Here is a 19,513-nt window from a genome sequence, read left to right on the forward strand (position 1 = left end):
TGATGACATAAAGCATTCTTCCCGAAGACTGTCATGAAGTAGAGTCTTCCTTATAATGCTGGTTTTGGAGGCCAGTACCAGTATTTACATGTTTATCTTTGTTATAAAACAAAAAAACTCTATATTTTAATGAATCATATTTGTATTTCACTGACTACACTAAAAAAAAATTCAATCCCATAAACTACTAATTGATTATACCAATGAAAAGTCTATCTTCACTCCCCCCCAATCAACACCCTTCCTATTCTCAGTGTGTCACATTTTGGTCCTCAAGTCAGACTATTCTTTACATAAATATTTCTGCCCAGATTTTGCTTCTTCTGCCTGGGATGCTTCTCAAAAAATTTACAGAAAAGGTATCCACCCTCCAAAAACCATCTCATGCAAGTTTTCTCAATTTCCAAACAATGTGAAATCACACTCTAATATGTATGGTAATTATTTTTGGTAATCATTCCTACCCCCATCTTCTGTTTTGCCTGAACATAGGCCATTTGGCAATATACTGTATGTCCTATTGGAGAAGGCAATGGCACCCCACTCCAGTACTCTTGCCTGGAAAATCCCATAGACGGAGGAGCCTGGTAGGCTGCAGTCCATGGAGTCGTCAAGAGTCAGACACGACTGAGTGACTTCCCTTTCACTTTTCACTTTCATGTATTGGAGAAGGAAATGGCAACCCACTCCAGTGTTCTTGCCTGGAGAATCCCAGGGATGGCAGAGCCTGGTGGGCTGCTGTCTATGGGGTCGCACAGAGTCGGACACGACTGAAGTGACTTAGCTTAGCTTAGCTTATAAGGTTCAGGATGGACAAAGTGCCAAGCAAATATTCAGTGAAATCCAAGTAACTGATTGTGCTATGAGCAAAAACCACACTTTCACATTGTTTCTGAAATTTAAAAAACCAAACATATTAATGGAAGAGTAAATTAATTTTATTGACTGATGAAAAACTAAAGTGATAAGAAGTATGACTAGTATACAATAATCAGTGAGTTTTGCTGGAATTCTATTTTTATTATTTTCACTTTAAGCCAAAAGGACATAAAATTATAGACTGTTAGTGAGCTAATCATTTTAAATTTCAACAAAAACTGCATAGTTCAGCAGTTGCACAGCATTAAATATATACATTTTTGCAAAACCCTGAAAGTTTTCCTTTTGTGTTGACCTCAAAAGCTAATGGAATCACCTACACTGGTCGGATTCAGAGTTTCTTTTCCCTTTTCTGCCACCCTGCAAAGAGAAATAGGGTAAATTATTTAGAAAGTAACATTTTGGAGGGAATTTTCCTTTTAAGAATAAATGAGATCAAAGGCATTTTTGACTATGAAAAGGAAGGAACTTCTTTTTGAGTTTGTTGCAAATTTGAATTATCAGATATCAATGGTTAAAGTAGGTTGTAGAAAACAGCTATCTATTTGAATTAGTCTGGATTTACTATGATTACCAGTATCTTATTTTTTAGAGTTCATCTGCACTGTCCCAGATCTTTTTAAAAAATAAAAATTTTGATCGATGCTAAAATAAACAACTTGCTCCATATGATCAGCAAATTTGGGGAACTGCTTCCAGTAATTCAATTTTCAATTCAAGTGTTGTATAGTTCTGTTCATGTAAGACAGCATTAGAAATCTGATTTTGTTCATCAATGGGTTGAAAAGATATTACACTTTTCATATTGCTCAGTGACATATAAAAATCTATTTAATTTGCCCCAAATGAAACTCTATCAATGGTACTTTAACTTGAGCCAAAGAAAGAGAAAGGTAGCTTACAAGACAGAAAGTAATTTTTCATTAGTTACTTTTAATGTAACATTTTCTGCCTTACTCTGATTCAAAAAGCAAATATTTATTTTAAAAATATGAAAAGCACAAAGGTACAAAAAAGAAAATTTAATCATAACTATTCTACCCTCCATTTTAACCATAAATAATGGTTTGATGGGGGCTTCCCTGGTGGCTCAGTTGGTAAAGAATCTGCCTGAATGTGGGAGTTCTGGGTTTGATCCCTGCATTGGGAAGACCCCCTAGAGAAGGGAATGGCTACCCACTCTAGTATTCTTGCTTGGAGAATTCCATGGACAGAGGAGCCTGGCAGGCTACAGTCCATGGGCTCACAAAGAATCAGACATGACTGAGTGACTTAACACTAATAGTAAAGGTATTTATAATAATTTAATAATTTTTCATTTTTATAAACTATGGCAAAGATCCTAAACTTAATCACTAGAATCACCTAAGTAGTAATATTTTAAAAATTCTGATGCCCAGACTTGGTCCCAACCTATTTATTTATGATAATTAGGAGTGGGCTGAACAATCTGTAATTCAAAAAGTTCCCAAGAGATTCTGATGATCAGCCAAATTTGGGAATGATTTGCCTGTGAAAGTACATTTCTCAGAGTGGTGGTTATGAGAGGGGCACAAGGAACCCAGACCCATTTAATAATGTTGGCAGCTTCTCTTTGTTCCATCCTTTTTCTGCCTTAACTTCCCTCTCGGAGTTCAAAAACATATCTATACCAACCTTCTTTAAAAAAAAAAAAAAAAAATCAAATAAACAATTCTATTATTCACTCCTGAACAAATACAAGTTTTGAAAAGATTTATCCACAGGAAAAAACCTGAAGAGATTATGTAAAACTTGAGATGTATAATGACAGGTATTAAAAACAAGATTTATTTCCTGACAGCAGGGAAATAAAAAATAAAGTTACTAAAAAACTTTCTACAAGGTAGATATTCACTATACATATTTACCAATGTTATACAGCTTAAAACTCTAACTTCACATCTAAACAAGAGTTTTTTAAAAATAATAATAATTCAACAATCCTTTTCAGAGCTTCCCAGACAAAGGGAATCTTCCTTCCTAGACTGATGAGATGTCAAAAGCTGGAGCTAAACAATTTTTATGTTCTCTAGTCCACCAGTAGTGGCTTTCAAACTTTTTTGACTATGACTCCACACTAATTAACTCATTTTATATCATGACATAGACACACATACATATGTATACACAAATATATATGTTTGTATATATTCACACATGTACACATATACTGAAAGAAAGCCATGACATTATTTATGGCTTCATCCAGAAAAAAATACTCAATGCCAGCTTGTAAATGCAGAAGAAATGATAGAATTAGAAAAATCACTCTTTTGCAACTACCAAAATAATAACTGTTATAAATACCATCAATGGATGCTAAAACCATTGAGTAAAAAGAAAAGAATATTCACACAATCTCAAACTATCACATATTATTTATTGATTACAAAGGGGGAAGATATCTTTATCATAAGATATCTAAAAGATATTGCTGTACCCAAGTGATCAAACTTACAATATAGTGGGATGAACATCATTATGTACCTTCCCTCAATAGGATGCACTTGCACATACACCACATCATCTATGTAGCACCAAAGATCATGTTGAACTACTTTAGATATTGCTGTATATACCAATATCTAGAATTAACATTTTCTAATATGTAAACTATATAACCATTAATAACAAATTTGGTGAATAAATTGTGGCCTAAGAATAAAATAGTACATTTATCCTCACATGTATATATCTATTCTAAATGTATTATTTGTGATGAAAACACTTATAAAAGCATACCTGATATTTGGCTAATTCTGCTTGTAACACTTTCACTTTAGATCTTTCTTGTTCTAATGCAGCATGAAGTGAAGTTACCTATAACCAAATATTCAATTAAAAGAGACTTTTTTGATCAATGCTCTTTATTTCTTAACACTTATTCACAATGATGATTTTTGATTACTAGATTAATGAGCATCAGAAGAGAACCTCTCTCCCCACATACAACTTCAATTAGGCATTTTGCTCAGCTGTATATTATAAAGACAGGCAGGACAAGTTCACTGTTCTAAGACAAGACCACAGGATAAGGATGGGAAGGGGAGAAAAATCAAGTATATGAACATGGTAAATTCTATCAGCCCTTTCTATGTCTATATTCATAGTCCACATCAACTAAAATACAACCTTATCTTCCCCTATTCTTTAGGACATATACACCTCTCTTAGCACAGTAAACAGAATCTTCATTCATTTGTTACAGCATGGCACAGTGATAATGAAGTATGGTTTAAAACATTTTTTTGCAGTGCTGAAGGGCTGTCTTTTTGTTTAGTCAAGTTTCCTAATTCAGGACAAAAGAATAAATAGTTTTCCTTACCTGTATTGTTAGCTCATTCTTGATACTTTGTGATTCATCAACTTGCAGAAGTATTTCTGCTTTATCTTTCACTGACAAAAAAGGAAAAACAGCAGTATAATCTTTTCAATCACTCAGATACTTTAATAATACTTTTGGTGAACCAAGACAGCAGCGCAGTCAGGCCAAGATTAAATTATCCTCACACTTAATGACTGTATTCCTGAACCTATATATACCTCTTTATTTCCACTGGTAAATTCTGATCATTATTATCACCACAGCAGTTTTCATTGGAAAATTTACATTTTCTGTGGTGGTAAAATATTAATTGTGCAGATATGATAAAAGATTAATTTTTTCCATCTATACTAAAAAGGATAAGGACAGAGTAAATAAAACATTTCACGTAGGGGAAAAAACTTTAAATACCTAGACTAGTCAAACCAAGATTTTAAAAACAACATACTGTGTTTTTTGTTGTTGTTGTTAAAATTGTCAATTGTGCATACTCTAAGGCCCACAAAAATTATTTTCATCTGACTTTTCATACCATTAAAGTGAAGTGAGTAAAGTCGCTCAGTCGTGTCCAACTCTGTGACCCCGTGGACTGTAGCCCACCAGGATCCTCCGTCCATGGGATTCTCCAGGCAAGAATACTGGAGTGGGTTGCCATTTCCTTCTCCAGGGGGATCTTCCTAACCTAGGGATTGAACCTGGGTCTCCCACATTGCAGGCAGACACTTTAACCTCTGAGCCACCAGGGAAGCCCAATTCATACCATTAAAGCACTATCAAATAAATGTAGCTCATATGAGCACAGTCAATCATGTAATATCTATAGTTTCAGAACTATTCACTTGTCTAAAGGTTTTTCCCTCTTTAGGAAAGCAAGAAATCTCTATCACCACAGCTCTTCCAATGTAACACTGTCATTCAAATTTTTCCCAGTTTGATATGCACTAAGGTGAGATGCTGTGTCAAGAAACAAATCACAGTCTCTCAAAACTCAAACTGGGAACTTTTACAAATTATACTTTCTACTCCTTCATCCTCAGAATTAAGCACACTCATTGAGAAATAAGTGATTTTTAACAATTATGTCATATTTTAACTACAGTTTTTCTGTAATGCTGTTTTGTGTTTCAAACAGACTGATACATCAGAGAACAACTTGAACATAACATGAACTGTATACTTGTTTTAAGCACAATTTCATGAACACAGAAAACTGCAGCCATGCACACACCTGAAATTAACTACCAGCTATTTCGGTTCACTATGTCAAGAACCACATCTACTTTCCATCATTCCATCACTTAATAGTAACAAACACAAGCTGCAACCCTTCTGAAACCAACTTCTACAGCAAACTTTGGGTTGTCTTCAAAGTAAAGTGCCATATTTGTTATAGTATTTATGTGTTTAACCATTTTAACATGAATAAAACTGTTAGCTTTTTAATTAAGTTCCCAATTTTTTTCATGTGTCACCAATGAAACCTTTAAATGTTGTATGCTAATTCCATTTTCTCTATAAATTTTGTGGTCTTTAACTGTATGATTTTGTAAAGGTTACTGATTTTTAGGAACACGTATTATAACAGAATGGACTATATTTACATTTATATTTATATTATAAATGCTAATGTCTGTATACTCTAACATACTGTATTTTTCATGTAGTAGTTGTATATAAAATTATTCTACCTGGACGACTTACAGTATGGAGTATGGACACTAGTATTACTATGGTAGCCATTTTAGTCTATTTTTGAGAATAAGTTTTTATCAGTTAACCTTCTCATTTTTCACAACTTTTTCCCTAAGAAATATTACTTTATTTTTACACATTTAAAAATCATACATCCAGTATTCAATGATATCCTTAATTTCTTCAATTAGAAATGTATCTTGTAAACATTATTTTATTTTCATAACGTTATTCATTAAATGATCCACATGGAGCTCAGTAACATGCATAAATCTAAATTCATCTCAGGATGTTGATAACTGTTCAAATAATGTCATTTCCCATTATTATTTAACTTCTATTTTATCATAGTTAAGCTGTGTAACAGTTAAGTTACATTATAAAAATAGTAAAATTATAAAAAATGTTTGACTCTACTTTAAGACTATTCTATTCAATTCATGGGAAATAGATGGGGAAACAGTGTCAGACTCTATTTTTGGGGGCTCCAAAATCACTGCAGATGGTGACTGCAGCCACGAAATTAAAAGACACTTACTCCTTGGAAGAAAAGTTATGACCAACCTAGATAGCATATTGAAAAGCAGAGATATTACTTTGCCAACAAAGGTCTGTCTAGTCAAGGCTATGGTTTTTCCAGTGGTCATGTATGGATGTGCGAGTTGGACTGTGAAGAAAGCTGAGCGCCGAAGAATTGATGGTGTTGGAGAAGACTCTTGAGAGTCCCTTGGACTGCAAGGAGATCCAACCAGTCCATCCTAAAGGAGATCAGTCCTGGGTGTTCTTTGAAAGGAATGATGCTAAAGTTGAAACTCCAATACTTTGGCCACCTCATGCAAAGAGTTGATTCATTGGAAAAGACTCTGATGCTGGGAGGGATTGGGGGCAGGAGGAGAAGGGGACGACAGAGGATGAGATGGCTGGATGGCATCACCGACTCGATGGACGTGAGTTTGAGTGAACTCCAGGAGTTGGTGATGGACACGGAGGCCTGGCATGCTGCGATTCATGGGGTCGCAAAGAGTCGGACACGACTGAGCGACTGAACTGAACTGAACTGATTCTATTCAATTGGACAGGATTTCTGGTTTTTACTCATATTGTTTTAATAACTGCTATTTAATATAGTTTAAATTTTGGTTGGACAATTCCACTCCCAGTATCTTCATATCTGAAACAATTTTAGGTATCTTGTTTACTTATCTTTTAAACTGTGCTTCATAAATTCTTAATTTCTTAAGTGCTATACAGTACTCACAGGAGCTATATTTGGGATTTCATTAACATTTGTAAACAAGGGAAATTGTTATACTTAATTTCATCTATATAAAAGATTTTCTCATCTATTCATGTCTTTATGTCTTATATGGTTCATCATTTTCTTTTACAAATTTAATACACACTTGTTCTTAATATAAATTTTTCACAGAGCTTTCAAGATCAATGCCATTTGGTATACATATTCAGAAATGCAGCTGATTTGGGGAGTTTCATATAACATCAACTTTACTAATGTTATTATCTCTAGTCATTTTTTATTGAGTTCCTTGGCTTCCTACTGGTGATCTATAGCCAAAAGTTTAGAGTGGCCACAAAAGGATGAAGAGTGGGGGCAGAGAGACAGGGGAGAAGGAAAAGCTGAAATGATGACAGGCCTTCTCTATTAATAAATAGAATCTTAAGAAAATGTTATTCCTGTTTTCCCTCTAAATGTAGTCCAATAATTTATAAGAATTGAAATTTCAAGAGTTTCTTACCTCAATAGTTGTAAACGTGTAATACTAAGGTGCTGTAAGAGAGACTTGTAATCATAAAATTATCAAAAACAATCCAGTTTATACCATTTTGGGAAACCTTTTTATTTTGTTGAGTTAATAAATCATACATCTTGGAAAGTTATCTTCAAATATTTTTAAGATTAATTCTAAAAACAGAAATCACTTACTTTCACCTTCCTGAAGCATTTTCAATAACTGTGCATTTCTTGCCTTTACTTCTTTATACTTTGCCTAATAATCAAATAAAAAGATTTAATTTCTTAAAAAGTAATGATGTGATAAATGCCTTACTACCAATTCATGGAGCTATGAATCCTAGACTTGCTCAAAGACATAAATTACTTCTGAAAGAAACAAGATGAAGGAAAATGTATTCAGAAATATTATTTAAATCCCCAGTATAATAATATATATATCAACATTATAGGTGACTGAATAAATAGAGTAGGACAAAAGTGGAGAAAAGAGAATAAAACTAAATTTTCTGAAAAGTCACTTTTCCTCCTTGAATAAAATCCTTATACAATTCAAAATAATTACATGAAAACAAAAACGATGCACAGTTCTATACAGTACTATACTAGAACTCTCTGTATCTTTTCTATAACTGCCACTGTTCAATATGTGACTACTACTAGAAACGTAGCCAGTGTTACTGAGAAAATGACTTTTAATTGTTTTTAGTTTTATTAAATTAAAATTTTAATTTAACCTTTACTAATACAAATTAAAATTTTTATTTTATTTAAAATTCATGTAGCATATTAATTTTATACCATGTGTAGTGGTTACTGTACAGTACAGTTCTATACTTGATCAGTTAAGGCTTTACTAATCTTTTGTTATTTCATTAACTAAATACTGTTAAAATAATTTTTGGCTGAAATGAGTAATCTACTGAAATATTTTTCAGTTATTTTCAACTTTTAAAAAATGGCTTAATTTCTTTTCAAACTACACAAATGACACAATTATACATTATAAACAATTTAGGAATTGTATTCCCACATTAACATCCAGATTCCAGAGAATTTTCCCCCTATAGTACCTTTATTCAACATATAGCACACACTGAACTATTTATAAATATTTAATAAATTAATACATTAGAGAAAACAATATATTTAATAATTATAGAAATAGAGGAGGTAAAAGAAAATAGATTAATATAAGAAACTTGTCATTTCTTCTCTCAACAGGTACACAGATATGTACAGAAGTTACCAGATTCAAAAATCTTCCTTACAAAACAAATTTGATGTATTTTAAATTAAGTCCAGCAGATGACTTTTACTAAATACTATGTCCAGTAAATTGGTGAGGATAAAGCAATAATGTTATTCAGTGATACTGCAGACAATACACTGAATGGAAGAAGCAAGCATAGTGAACATAAAAGGTAGTAGGACTTTTGGACTTTTGAGAAGCTAGGAAATGAAGGAGGGAGATAAGTCCACTGGAAACACCAAAATATGAAGGGGAAAACATATACAGTCAATTACAACTATACTCATTATGAATATAGAAATATATCTACTGGGAATACAGAACTGTATCCATTATGAAATTCTCACTCTCAGGGCTTCAATCAACATTAATATCTCATCAAACTGTTTCTTCAGCTCAAGCCTTTGTCCAAGGTTCAGATCAGTGTATATAGGGAGGGAGGCATATCTTTAGTTACTCTTCAAGGTCTAAAGCCAGTTCATAAAGGAAAGATTGTAAATGATCAAAATTATCCATGAAAATTCTTTATACTGCTCATAAAAATAACATAGTTTTGCATATATAATCCTGAACAGGAAATGTATTAATATCCGTGAAAACCTGAAAGTATAAAATCCTAGTACTATGCAATTTATAACAAAGAACACATGGAATATAGTGTCCTCATTAGTACTTTTAACTTCATGAAAAAGAGAACACAAATACATATATGTTGTGACTCCACAGTGTCCAACACAGATGTTCAACATCCTGAACATCTACGCCCACATCCACAGCCATTTCAAACTCAACATGTCTAATCATGATCTGTTAGTTCCCATTTCCCAAACCAGTTAAAAACGTGTTCTTCCTCTTAACACTCAATACCTGTTAATTATGTTACCAGATTTGTCTTCATTCCAGGCCTCAGCTATGTGCATTACCTTCTACAAAACAACTCTCAGGTCACTTTCCTTCTAAAACCTTTACTGCCCTCTCCTTGTCTAAAATGCAAATACCTTCATATTCTCACCTCAACTAACATCTCTAATCTCTCCTACAACTCCCCATTTCTCTAAATGTCCGCAACAATGCATTTCCTCCCATTCTCTTCCCTTTGTATGCACTGTTAAATGTGGGAAAACTATCTTTTTTTTGGATGAAATCCTTAGCAATTTTCAATAGCAACAGATTTATTCCTGTTTCTAGAACCCTCTGTCAAATCTGTCACAAATTCTACATTGTACTGCAATTATTTACATGATTTATCTTCTCCATTAGAGTATGAGCTTCTTACTAATTCACCTTTGCATTCACTGTGTCTAACTCATGGTAAGTGTTCAACAAAAGCTAAATAAAATATAAATGACAAGAAAAGGGAGAAGTGGTTGAAGTTCAGGAGGGTTTTTAACAGGGATGATTCTTAAAGGCACAAGTACAAGAGGAAGGGAAATGTAAGAACCTTCAGAGCTGGAACCTGACATATTTTTCTTCATACAGGACCCAGAAAAGCACTTGGCATATTACAGGCATTCAACAAATAATCGTTGAGTGAATAAACATTAGTTCAAAAAAAGAATGCTACTTGAGATGAATAAATTTTTTTTAAAGCCTGAGAAAGGAGAAGAGTAATAGTTCTGTGGTTAAAATAAACTGTATAAATAACATGTGTTGGTGAGGATATGAAGAAACTGGTAAGCTTATGCATTGCTGGGGGAAAAGTAACATGGTGCAACTGCTATGGAAAAGTCTGATGGTTCCTTAAAAAGTTAAACAGAATTACCACATGAGTTGAGAGAGTAGCACTGACATTATATACACTATCTTGTGTAAAACAGATAGCTAGTGGGAAGCTGTTACTTAGCATAGGGAGCACAGCTTGGTGCTCTGTGATGACCAAGAAGGGTGGAATGGGGGCATGCTCAAGAGGGAGGGTATGTATGTACTCATATAGCTGATTCACGTTGTTGTACAGTAGAAACTAACACAACATTGTAAAGCAATTATAATCCAATTAAAAACATTAACATTTTTTTTAAAAGTTAAACACAGAATTACCATATGATCCAACAATTCCACTCTTGTGTATATACCAAAAGAAAGGAAAGCAAGGACTCAGATACTTGACATCAATGTTCATGGCTACATTATTCACAATAGCCAAAAGGTAGAAACAATATGAGTGTCCATCAACAGATGAATAAAAAAGTGGTATAAACACACAGTGAAGTATTATTCAGCCATAAAAAGGAATGAAGTTCTGATATATGCTATAACATGGATATACATGTTGAAAATATTATGGCAAGTGAAGTAAGTCAGACCACAAAAGGACAAATATCATATGATTCCACTTATATGAAGTACCTAGAACAGGCAAAGTCACAGAGATTAGAAGTCAAGGACTGCAGTACAAGGAAAAATAGGGAGTTAAATGGTTACAGAGTTTCTGTTTGGGATGATGAAAACGTTCTGGAAACAGATAGTGGTGATGGTTATACAACACTTAATGCCACTGAATTATATGCTTAAAAATAGTCAAAATGGCAAATTTAATGTTATACCTATTTTACTATGATAAAAATACACTATCATTCAGATTATATATAATCAATGAGCTAGAAACCTAAATAGCAGATATTATTTCTATCAAACATTAAATATATTTGCATATAATAAAAATATAAAATGTACAAATTTATAGAATTTTTTAGTTTACAACACTAAATATATACAAACCTCCCACTGAGCAATCACATTTTTCAGCTTCTGGATTTCAGCATCTTTTCTTTCAAGTTCCAACTTTAATCTTTCAATTCTTCCATCTTTTAGAATTACTTCCTAAACAGGGAAAACACCATTTTAGAACTAAGACAGTTTTGACATGTCTGATTTACAATATCCTTTACTAAAGGTTTAAGAGGAAAAAAATCCCAATTTTAATTCATTTTCTAAAGCAACCTAAACTGTTAACTACATTTCCACTTGTATGCAATTTTACAACTGTAACTGTGGACAGTACAAGCAAATAAGATATTTATGCCTAATCTCAAACAACAAATGTAACCTAGAACAATATGAGAGCTTTGAGATATTTCCATCCTGGAATAAACATACTAAAAGTGGTTTGTGACAAGTTGTTATTAGTTTATCTTAAAAACCTAAAAGAACTGAAAACTTATGAGAAAAGTAAAAAACAAATAATAATACAAAACCTCAAATTAGTTTTTTTACTATATCATCAATTAACACATATAAGATATAAGAAAAAACATTTTATCCTGACAGCAATAAAAAAAAAATCCCTAAGAATAAAATTCAGTAATTTTCAGGATCAATGAATGATAAAATATTGAAAAGGATAGAACAAAGCATGTTTGTAGATGGCAATACTAAATATTAGTTTGTACATTCAACACAATTTTAATAGAGTTTTCTTCTTTGGAACTTAGCAAGATAGCCAAAATTTTATCTGTGAGAACACAGGATAGAAACAAAAGTTAATGCAGTAGAATCTGCCTATCAAGTAATTATATACTATACAGCAAAAATGATTAAAATAGCATGTCATGGTACCTAGGTTGACAAAGCAATGTACCCTAAAAGGAAGTCCAGAAAGAGGTTTAAGAATTTATTATAACTAACTATATTTTAAAGTGAGAAAAGACTGAATTACAGAATAATGGTAGGATATGGGACAAATGGCTAACTGGGAAAAATCAAGTTAAATCCCTGCCATCTTAATTTAAATGCAAAAAAAAAAAAAAACCCCAAAAGTCATACTTCATAAGAATATATATTGGTTCTCTTTATCTAATGAGTAACATGGAAACATAATTTTATTCCAAAAATACTCACTGATTCTGTAAAAAATAAATAAATTAAAACAAAATGCTCATTGAGCACCTAGCTGCTAGGTGCTGGGTATACAACAGTGAACAGAACTGAAAAGATTCTTGCCCTCATGGGATTTGTCTGGTGGAGAAGGCAGATATTACATTTTGAAACGCTGCAATTAGAAATGGGGTTTAAGCAATGAAGAAAAGAAACACTAGGAAATAATGTGGGTTATTCCCTAGTGGATCAGAGAAGCTTTCTCTGAGGTCCTGACACTTGTAAGATGAACCTAGAGTGACTGGGTTGGAACTGCCGAAGTAAAAAGTGGAGGGAAGTAAGAGCCTTCCGGGTAGAAAGAAAAGCATGTATTAATACAAAGGCCCTGAGGCAGAAAAGAGCTAGAGCGTTTGAAGGCTAGTAAAGAGGCAAGCATGGTTGAAGCCTAGAGAAAAAGATGACAGTATATGATTTTGGAAAAAAAATCTGGATCAAAATTAGCAATATACATACTATTATAATGGCCCAGGAAACTCATTTCTAGGAATTTATCTAAATAGATAAGCGAGGCCCAGGAATCTTACTTCTAGGAATTCATCTAAATAGATAAGTGAGGGGGGAGTATCTATGAAAGTGTTTATGGAAGATTACAACAAAAAAAATGGAAATAAATTTAAATGCCCAACAATAAGGGTGGAAATCACCAAAAATTATGTTTTGTTATTTAGTTGTGAAGTGGTGTCCTACTCTTCTGTGCACCCATGAACTGTACACACCAGGCACCTCTGTCCATGGGATTTCCCAGGTAAGAATACTGGTGTGCATTGTCACTTTCCTCTCCAAGGAATCTTCCTGACTCAGGGATCAAACCCATTTTTTCTGCATTGCAGGTGGATTCTTTACCACTGAGCCACCAGTTTAGTCCAGTCACTCAGTTGTGTCTGACTCTTAGAGATCCCATGAACCACAGCACGCCAGGCCTCCCTGTCCATCACCAACTCCCAGAGTTCATCCAAACCCATGTCCATTGAGTCAGTGATGCCATCCAACCATCTTATTCTTTGTTGTCCCCTTCTCCTTCTGCCCTCAATCTTTCCCAGAATCAGGGTCTTCTTAAATGAGTCAGCTCTTCACATCAGGTGGCCAAAGTATTGGAGTCTCAGCTTCAACATAAGTCCTTTCAATGAACACCCAGGACTGACCTCCTTTAGGATGGACTGATCTCCTTTAGGATGGACTGGATGGATCTCCTTGCAGTCCAAGGGACTCTCAAGAGTCTTCTCCAACAAAACAGTTCAGAAGCATCAATTCTTCGGCGCTCAGCTTTCTTTATAGTCCAACTCTCACATCCATACATGACCACTGGAAAAACCATAGCCTTGACTAGATGGACCTTAGTTGACAAAGTAATGTCTCTGCTTTTCAATATGCTGCCTAGGTTGGTCATAACTTTCCTTCCAAGAAGTAAGCGTCTTTTAATTTCATGGCTGCAATCACCATCTGCAGTGATTTTGGAGCCCCCCCAAAAGTAAAGTCAGCCACTGTTTCCCTATCTGTCTGACATGAAGTGATGGGACCGGATGCCATGATCTTCGTTTTCTGAATGTTGAGCTTTAAGCCAACTCTTTCACTCTCCTCTTTCACTTTCATCAAGAGGCTTTTTAGTTCCTCTTCACTTTCTGCCATAAGGGTGGTGTCATCTGCATATCTGAGGTTATTTGTATTTCCTCCCAGCAATCTTGATTCCAGCTTGTGCTTCATCCAGCCCAGTGTTTCTCATGATGTACTCTGCATTTAAGTTAAATAAGCAGAGTACAGTGCCTTGACGTACTCTTTTTGCTATTTGGAACCAGTCTGTTGTTCCATGTCCAGTTCTAACTGTGGCTTCCTGACCTGCATACAGATTTCTCAAGAGGCAGGTCAGGTGGTCTGGTATTCCCATCTCTTGAACTTTCCACAGTTTATTGTGATCCACACAATCAAAGGCTTTGGCATAGTCAATAAAGCAGAAATAGAGGTTTTTCTGGAACTCTCTTGCTTTTTCGATGATCCAGTCGATGTTGGAAATTTGATCTCTGGTTCCTCTGCCTTTTCTAAAACCAGCTTGAACATCTGGAAGTTCACAGTTCACGTATTGCTGAAGCCTGGCTTGGAGAATTTTGAGCATTACTTTACTAGTGTGTGAGATGAGTGCAATTGTGCAGTAGTTTGAGCATTCTTTGGCATTGCCTTTCTTTGGGATTGGAATGAAAACTGACCTTTTCCAGTCCTGTGGCCACTGCTGAGTTTTCCAAATTTGCTGGCATATTGAGTGCAGCACTTTCACAGCATCATCTTTTAGGATTTGAAATAGCTCAACTGGAATTCCATCACCTCCACTAGCTTTGTTCGTAGTAATGCTTTCTAAGGCCCATTTGACTTCACATTCCAGGATGTCTGGCTCTAGGTGAGTGATCACACCGTTGTGATTATCTGGGTCGTGAAGATCTTTTTTGTACAGTTCTTCTGTGTATTCTTGCCACCTCTTCTTAATCTCTTCTGCTTCTGTTAGGTCCATACCATTTCTGTCCTTTATTGAGCCCATCTTTGCATGAAATGTTCCCTTGGTATCTCTAATTTTCTTAAAGAGATCTCTAGTGTTTCCCATTCTGTTGTTTTCCTCTATTTCTTTGCATTGATCGCTGAGGAAGGCTTTCTTATCTCTTCTTGCTATTCTTTGGAACTCTGCATTCAGATGCTTATATCTTTCCTTTTTTCCTTTGCTTTTCGCTTCTCTTCCTCCCCAGACAGCCATTTTGCTTTTTTTGCATTTCTTTTCCATGGGGATGGTCTTGATCCCTGTCTCCTGTACAATGTCACAAGCCTCGGTCCATAGTTCATCAGGCACTCTATCTATCAGATCTAGTCCCTTAAATCTATTTCTCACTTCCACTGTATAATCATAAGGGATTTGATTTAGGTCATACCTGAATGCAAGAGGACATCTGATGCAAGGCAGACACACTGAAACCATAATCACAGAAAACTAGTCAATCTTATCACACGGACCACGCCTGGTCTAACTCAATAAAATTAAGCCATGCCCTGTGGGGCCACCCAAGATGGGCAGGTCATGGTGGAGAGGTCTGACAGAATGTGGTCCACTGAAGAAGGGAATGGCAAACCACTTCAGTGTTCTTGCCTTGAGAACCCCATGAACAGTATGAAAAGGCAAAATGACAGGATACTGAAAGAGGAACTCCCCAGGTCGGTAGGTGCCCAATATGCTACAGGAGATCAGTGGAGAAATAACTCCAGAAAGAATGAAAGGATGGAGCCAAAGCAAAAACAATACCCAGTTGTGGATGTGACTGGTGATAGAAGCAACATCCGATGCTGTAAAGAGCAATACTGCATAGGAACCTGGAATGTTAGGTCCATGAATCAAGGCAAATTGGAAGTGGTCAAACAGGAAATGGAGAGTGAACGTCGACATTCTAGGAATGAGCAAACTAAAATGGACTGGAATGGGTGAATTTAACTCAAACGACCATCATATCTACTACTGTGGGCAGGAATCCCTTAGAAGAAATGGAGTAGCCATCATGGTCGACAAAAGAGTCCGAAATTCAGTACTTGGATGCAATCTCAAAAACGACAGAATGATCTCTGTTTGTTTCCAAGGCAAACCATTCAATATCACAGTAATCCAAGTCTATGCCCCAACCAGTAATGCTGAAGAAGCTGAAGTTGAATGGTTCTATGAAGACCTACAAGACCTTTTAGAACTAACACCCAAAAAAGATGTCCTTTTCATTATAAGGGACTGGAATGCAAAAGCAGGAAGTCAAGAAACACCTGGGGTGACAGGCAAATTTGGCCTTGGAATACGGAATGAAGCAGGGCAAAGGCTAATAGAGTTTTGCCGAAAGAATGCACTGGTCATAGCAAACACCCTCTTCCAACAACACAAGAGAAGACTCTACACATGGACATCACCAGATGGTCAACACCGAAATCAGATTCATTATATTCTTTGCAGCCAAAGATGGAGAAGCTCTATACAGTCAGCAAAAACAAAACCAGGCACTGACTGTGGCTCAGATCATGAACTCCTTATTGCCAAATTCAGACTTAAATTGAATGAGATTAGGGTCAGTTTTTCTCCTACTGTATCTGCAAACTGGCGATCATAAAGATACCTGTTATCTTCACAGTTAACTGTGAGAATTAGATGAAATAATAAATTTAAGTACTTAATATAATATCTAGCAAATATATATTAAGCCCTCAAATATTTATTTTTGCATTATAAGTTCTTAACTTAGCCGTTATTTCTATTCTAGAATTTTTACAACAATTGGCAGTTTTTAAAACAGAAAATCTTACCGTTATAAGGTACACTCATTTTTTATGAAATGTTATATTTCATTAAAATTTAAAATTATCTTCTAAGTAGATTACACTAAAATGAAAATAAAAAGGTGTATAAATCTATGTCCACAAGGGATCTGTAGTCTACAAACAACAAATAAAAATGTGCTGTGTGAAATGTGCCATAAGAAAACCAAAATGCTATAGGGTATAGAGAAAAAAGGAAAGATCATATCCAGGTTTTCTGTGTTTGGGGCTGGAACAGGGAAATGTGAGAAAGCATCAGGGTAGATGACATGTGAAATGAACTTTGAGCAAAGTTGGGAAAGATTCAACATTGTGACAGGAGTGCTCTGGTCTGGCTAGAAGAAAAAACTGGAAAGAGTATGACTAAAGTTATTTAGGCTGAAGCTACACTGTAGAACAATGCTTTCAAACTTGTTTGACAGTGATCCACGTTAAGGAATGTTTTACATCATGACTCAATACATAAACATGTCAGTGTATGTATATATATTTATATTTATGTATATAAGCATATGTACACTGGAACAAATTTCATAAAATATGAAAAGATGTCATATATGCTGATGACTTTTGAGAGTGCTGGTAGCAACCTACTAAATTTATTTTAGGACTGGTTAAATGGATTGGGACTCTTCATTTGAAAAGCTTGAGGGCTTCAGTAAATGATTCAACAGACACTGAAGCTTAAGGACATGGTGTGGCAGGATGGAAGTCTTACTCTTTAAAAAGTCGTCTATTAGGAGGAGCCAAGATGGCGGAGGAGTAGGACGGGGAGAACACTTTCTCCCCCACAAATTCATCAAAAGAACATTTAAACGTCGAGTAAATTCCATAAAACAACTTCTGAATGCCGGCAGAGGACATCAGGCACCCAGAAAAGCAGCCCAACTCTTCGAAAGGAGGTAGGAAAAAATATAAAAGACAAAAAAAGAGACAAAAGAGGGAGGGACGGAGTTCCGTCCCGGGAAGGGAGTCTTAAAAAGAGAGAAGTTTCCAAACACCAGGAAACCCTCTCACTGCCGAATCTGTGCCGAGCTTTGGAAGCACAGAGGGCAACATAAAAGGGAGGGGAAAAAAAATAAACTAAGACCCGGCGCAGCCAAATAAATAATTAAAAAAAAAAAAAAAAAAAAATCGCGGATTGTGAGCCCTACGGTAACTCCCCCAGCGGAGAAGCAGCGCAGACGCCTGCACACGGCATTAGCAAGCGGGGGCTGGGCAGGGAAGTGCGGCGCGGGCTGTGTCCCTTAGAGTAAGAATCGGGCCGAATGTCCTGAGCGCTATCTGAGCGAAATAATTTGGGCTAGCAAACCAGACTGTGGGATATCTACCACGCGAAAAGCCAGCCCTAACCTAAGACACCGCCCGGCCCGCGCACAGAACAAAGGACTGAACAGAGATAGCCGGCTGCAGACCTTCCCCCTCCAGTGACAGGCAGCCAGAGCCGGAAGGGGGCAATCGCAGCCCCAGAGAGACACTATCTATAAAACTGTAAGCAGGCTTCTTTGCTAACTAAAACTTCTTGGGGGTCTGGACGGTCAACATCTGCCTGAGAAGGTGCGCCGGTTTTACACCCAGATAACCGAGTGGCGGGGAGGCGATAAGTCGCAGCATTGGCGCCCGCCAAACACCTCATCACCTGAGCTGCTCGGATCTGGGAAGAACACAAAACGCAGGCCCAACCGAGTCTGCGCCTCTGAGGACTACCCGAGTGCCTGAACCTGAGCGGCTTGGACCTGGGAGCTCAGCCCAGGGCCGGCCTCTGATTGTTCCCGGCGGAACAAACTAGAGCCCAAGCAGTGTGCGCAGGGAGGCTACACGCGCCGTGAGCGGGGGCAGACCCAGTGTGGCTGAGGCACTGCGAGCGCACGCCAGTGTTATCTGTTTGCAGCATCCCTCCCTCCCTCCCCACAGCGCGGCTGAACAAGTGAGCCTAAATTAAAAAAAAAAAAAAAAAAAAAATAGTGTCCTCAACCATCCCCTTTGTGTCAGGGCGGGAACCAGACACTGAAGAGACCAGCAAACAGAAGAAGCTATAACAGAGGGAAACGCCTTGGAAGCTACAGGCCATAGATTAAAACCCTGTGGTTACTACGGATTACATAGGAAGGGGCCTATAGATCTTGAGAAATATAAGTCGGACTAAGGAACTGCCAAAAATGAACTGAACCCACAATACTCACACCAAAACCAGAGAAAGACCTAGATATATTTTACTATTTTTACGATCAATCTTTCTTTCCCTTTTTTTAAAAAAATTTTTTTAAGTCCTCTATTGTCCTTTAATTTTCACTTTTATAACTATTACTTTGCAAAAAAAAAAAAAAAGACCCTATTTTTTTTTCTTCTTCAGCAAACTTCATATATATATTTTATAATTTTTTGACCGTGGTTTTTT

At 36.0% G+C, this 19,513-nt stretch overlaps 1 protein-coding gene across 3 annotated transcripts in view; it reads right to left on the reverse strand.

Moving 5' to 3' along the window:
• Positions 1-920: 920 nt before the first annotated feature.
• Positions 921-19,513, reverse strand: part of GKAP1 (G kinase anchoring protein 1) — a 94,039-nt gene continuing 75,446 nt past the window's right edge. For all 3 annotated transcript variants that reach the window (XM_025281947.2, XM_025281946.2, XM_044940237.1), the window contains 5 exons: positions 11,641-11,742; positions 7,863-7,926; positions 4,226-4,296; positions 3,643-3,720; positions 921-1,239 (listed from right to left, as the gene is read on the reverse strand). In XM_025281947.2, the coding sequence (XP_025137732.1) occupies positions 1,192-1,239; positions 3,643-3,720; positions 4,226-4,296; positions 7,863-7,926; positions 11,641-11,742 (363 nt within the window). In that variant the 3' untranslated portion in view covers positions 921-1,191. The remainder of the gene's footprint in view (positions 1,240-3,642; positions 3,721-4,225; positions 4,297-7,862; positions 7,927-11,640; positions 11,743-19,513) is intronic.

Source organism: Bubalus bubalis, chromosome 3 (assembly GCF_019923935.1).
Source record: "Bubalus bubalis isolate 160015118507 breed Murrah chromosome 3, NDDB_SH_1, whole genome shotgun sequence".
NCBI lineage: Eukaryota > Metazoa > Chordata > Mammalia > Artiodactyla > Bovidae > Bubalus > Bubalus bubalis.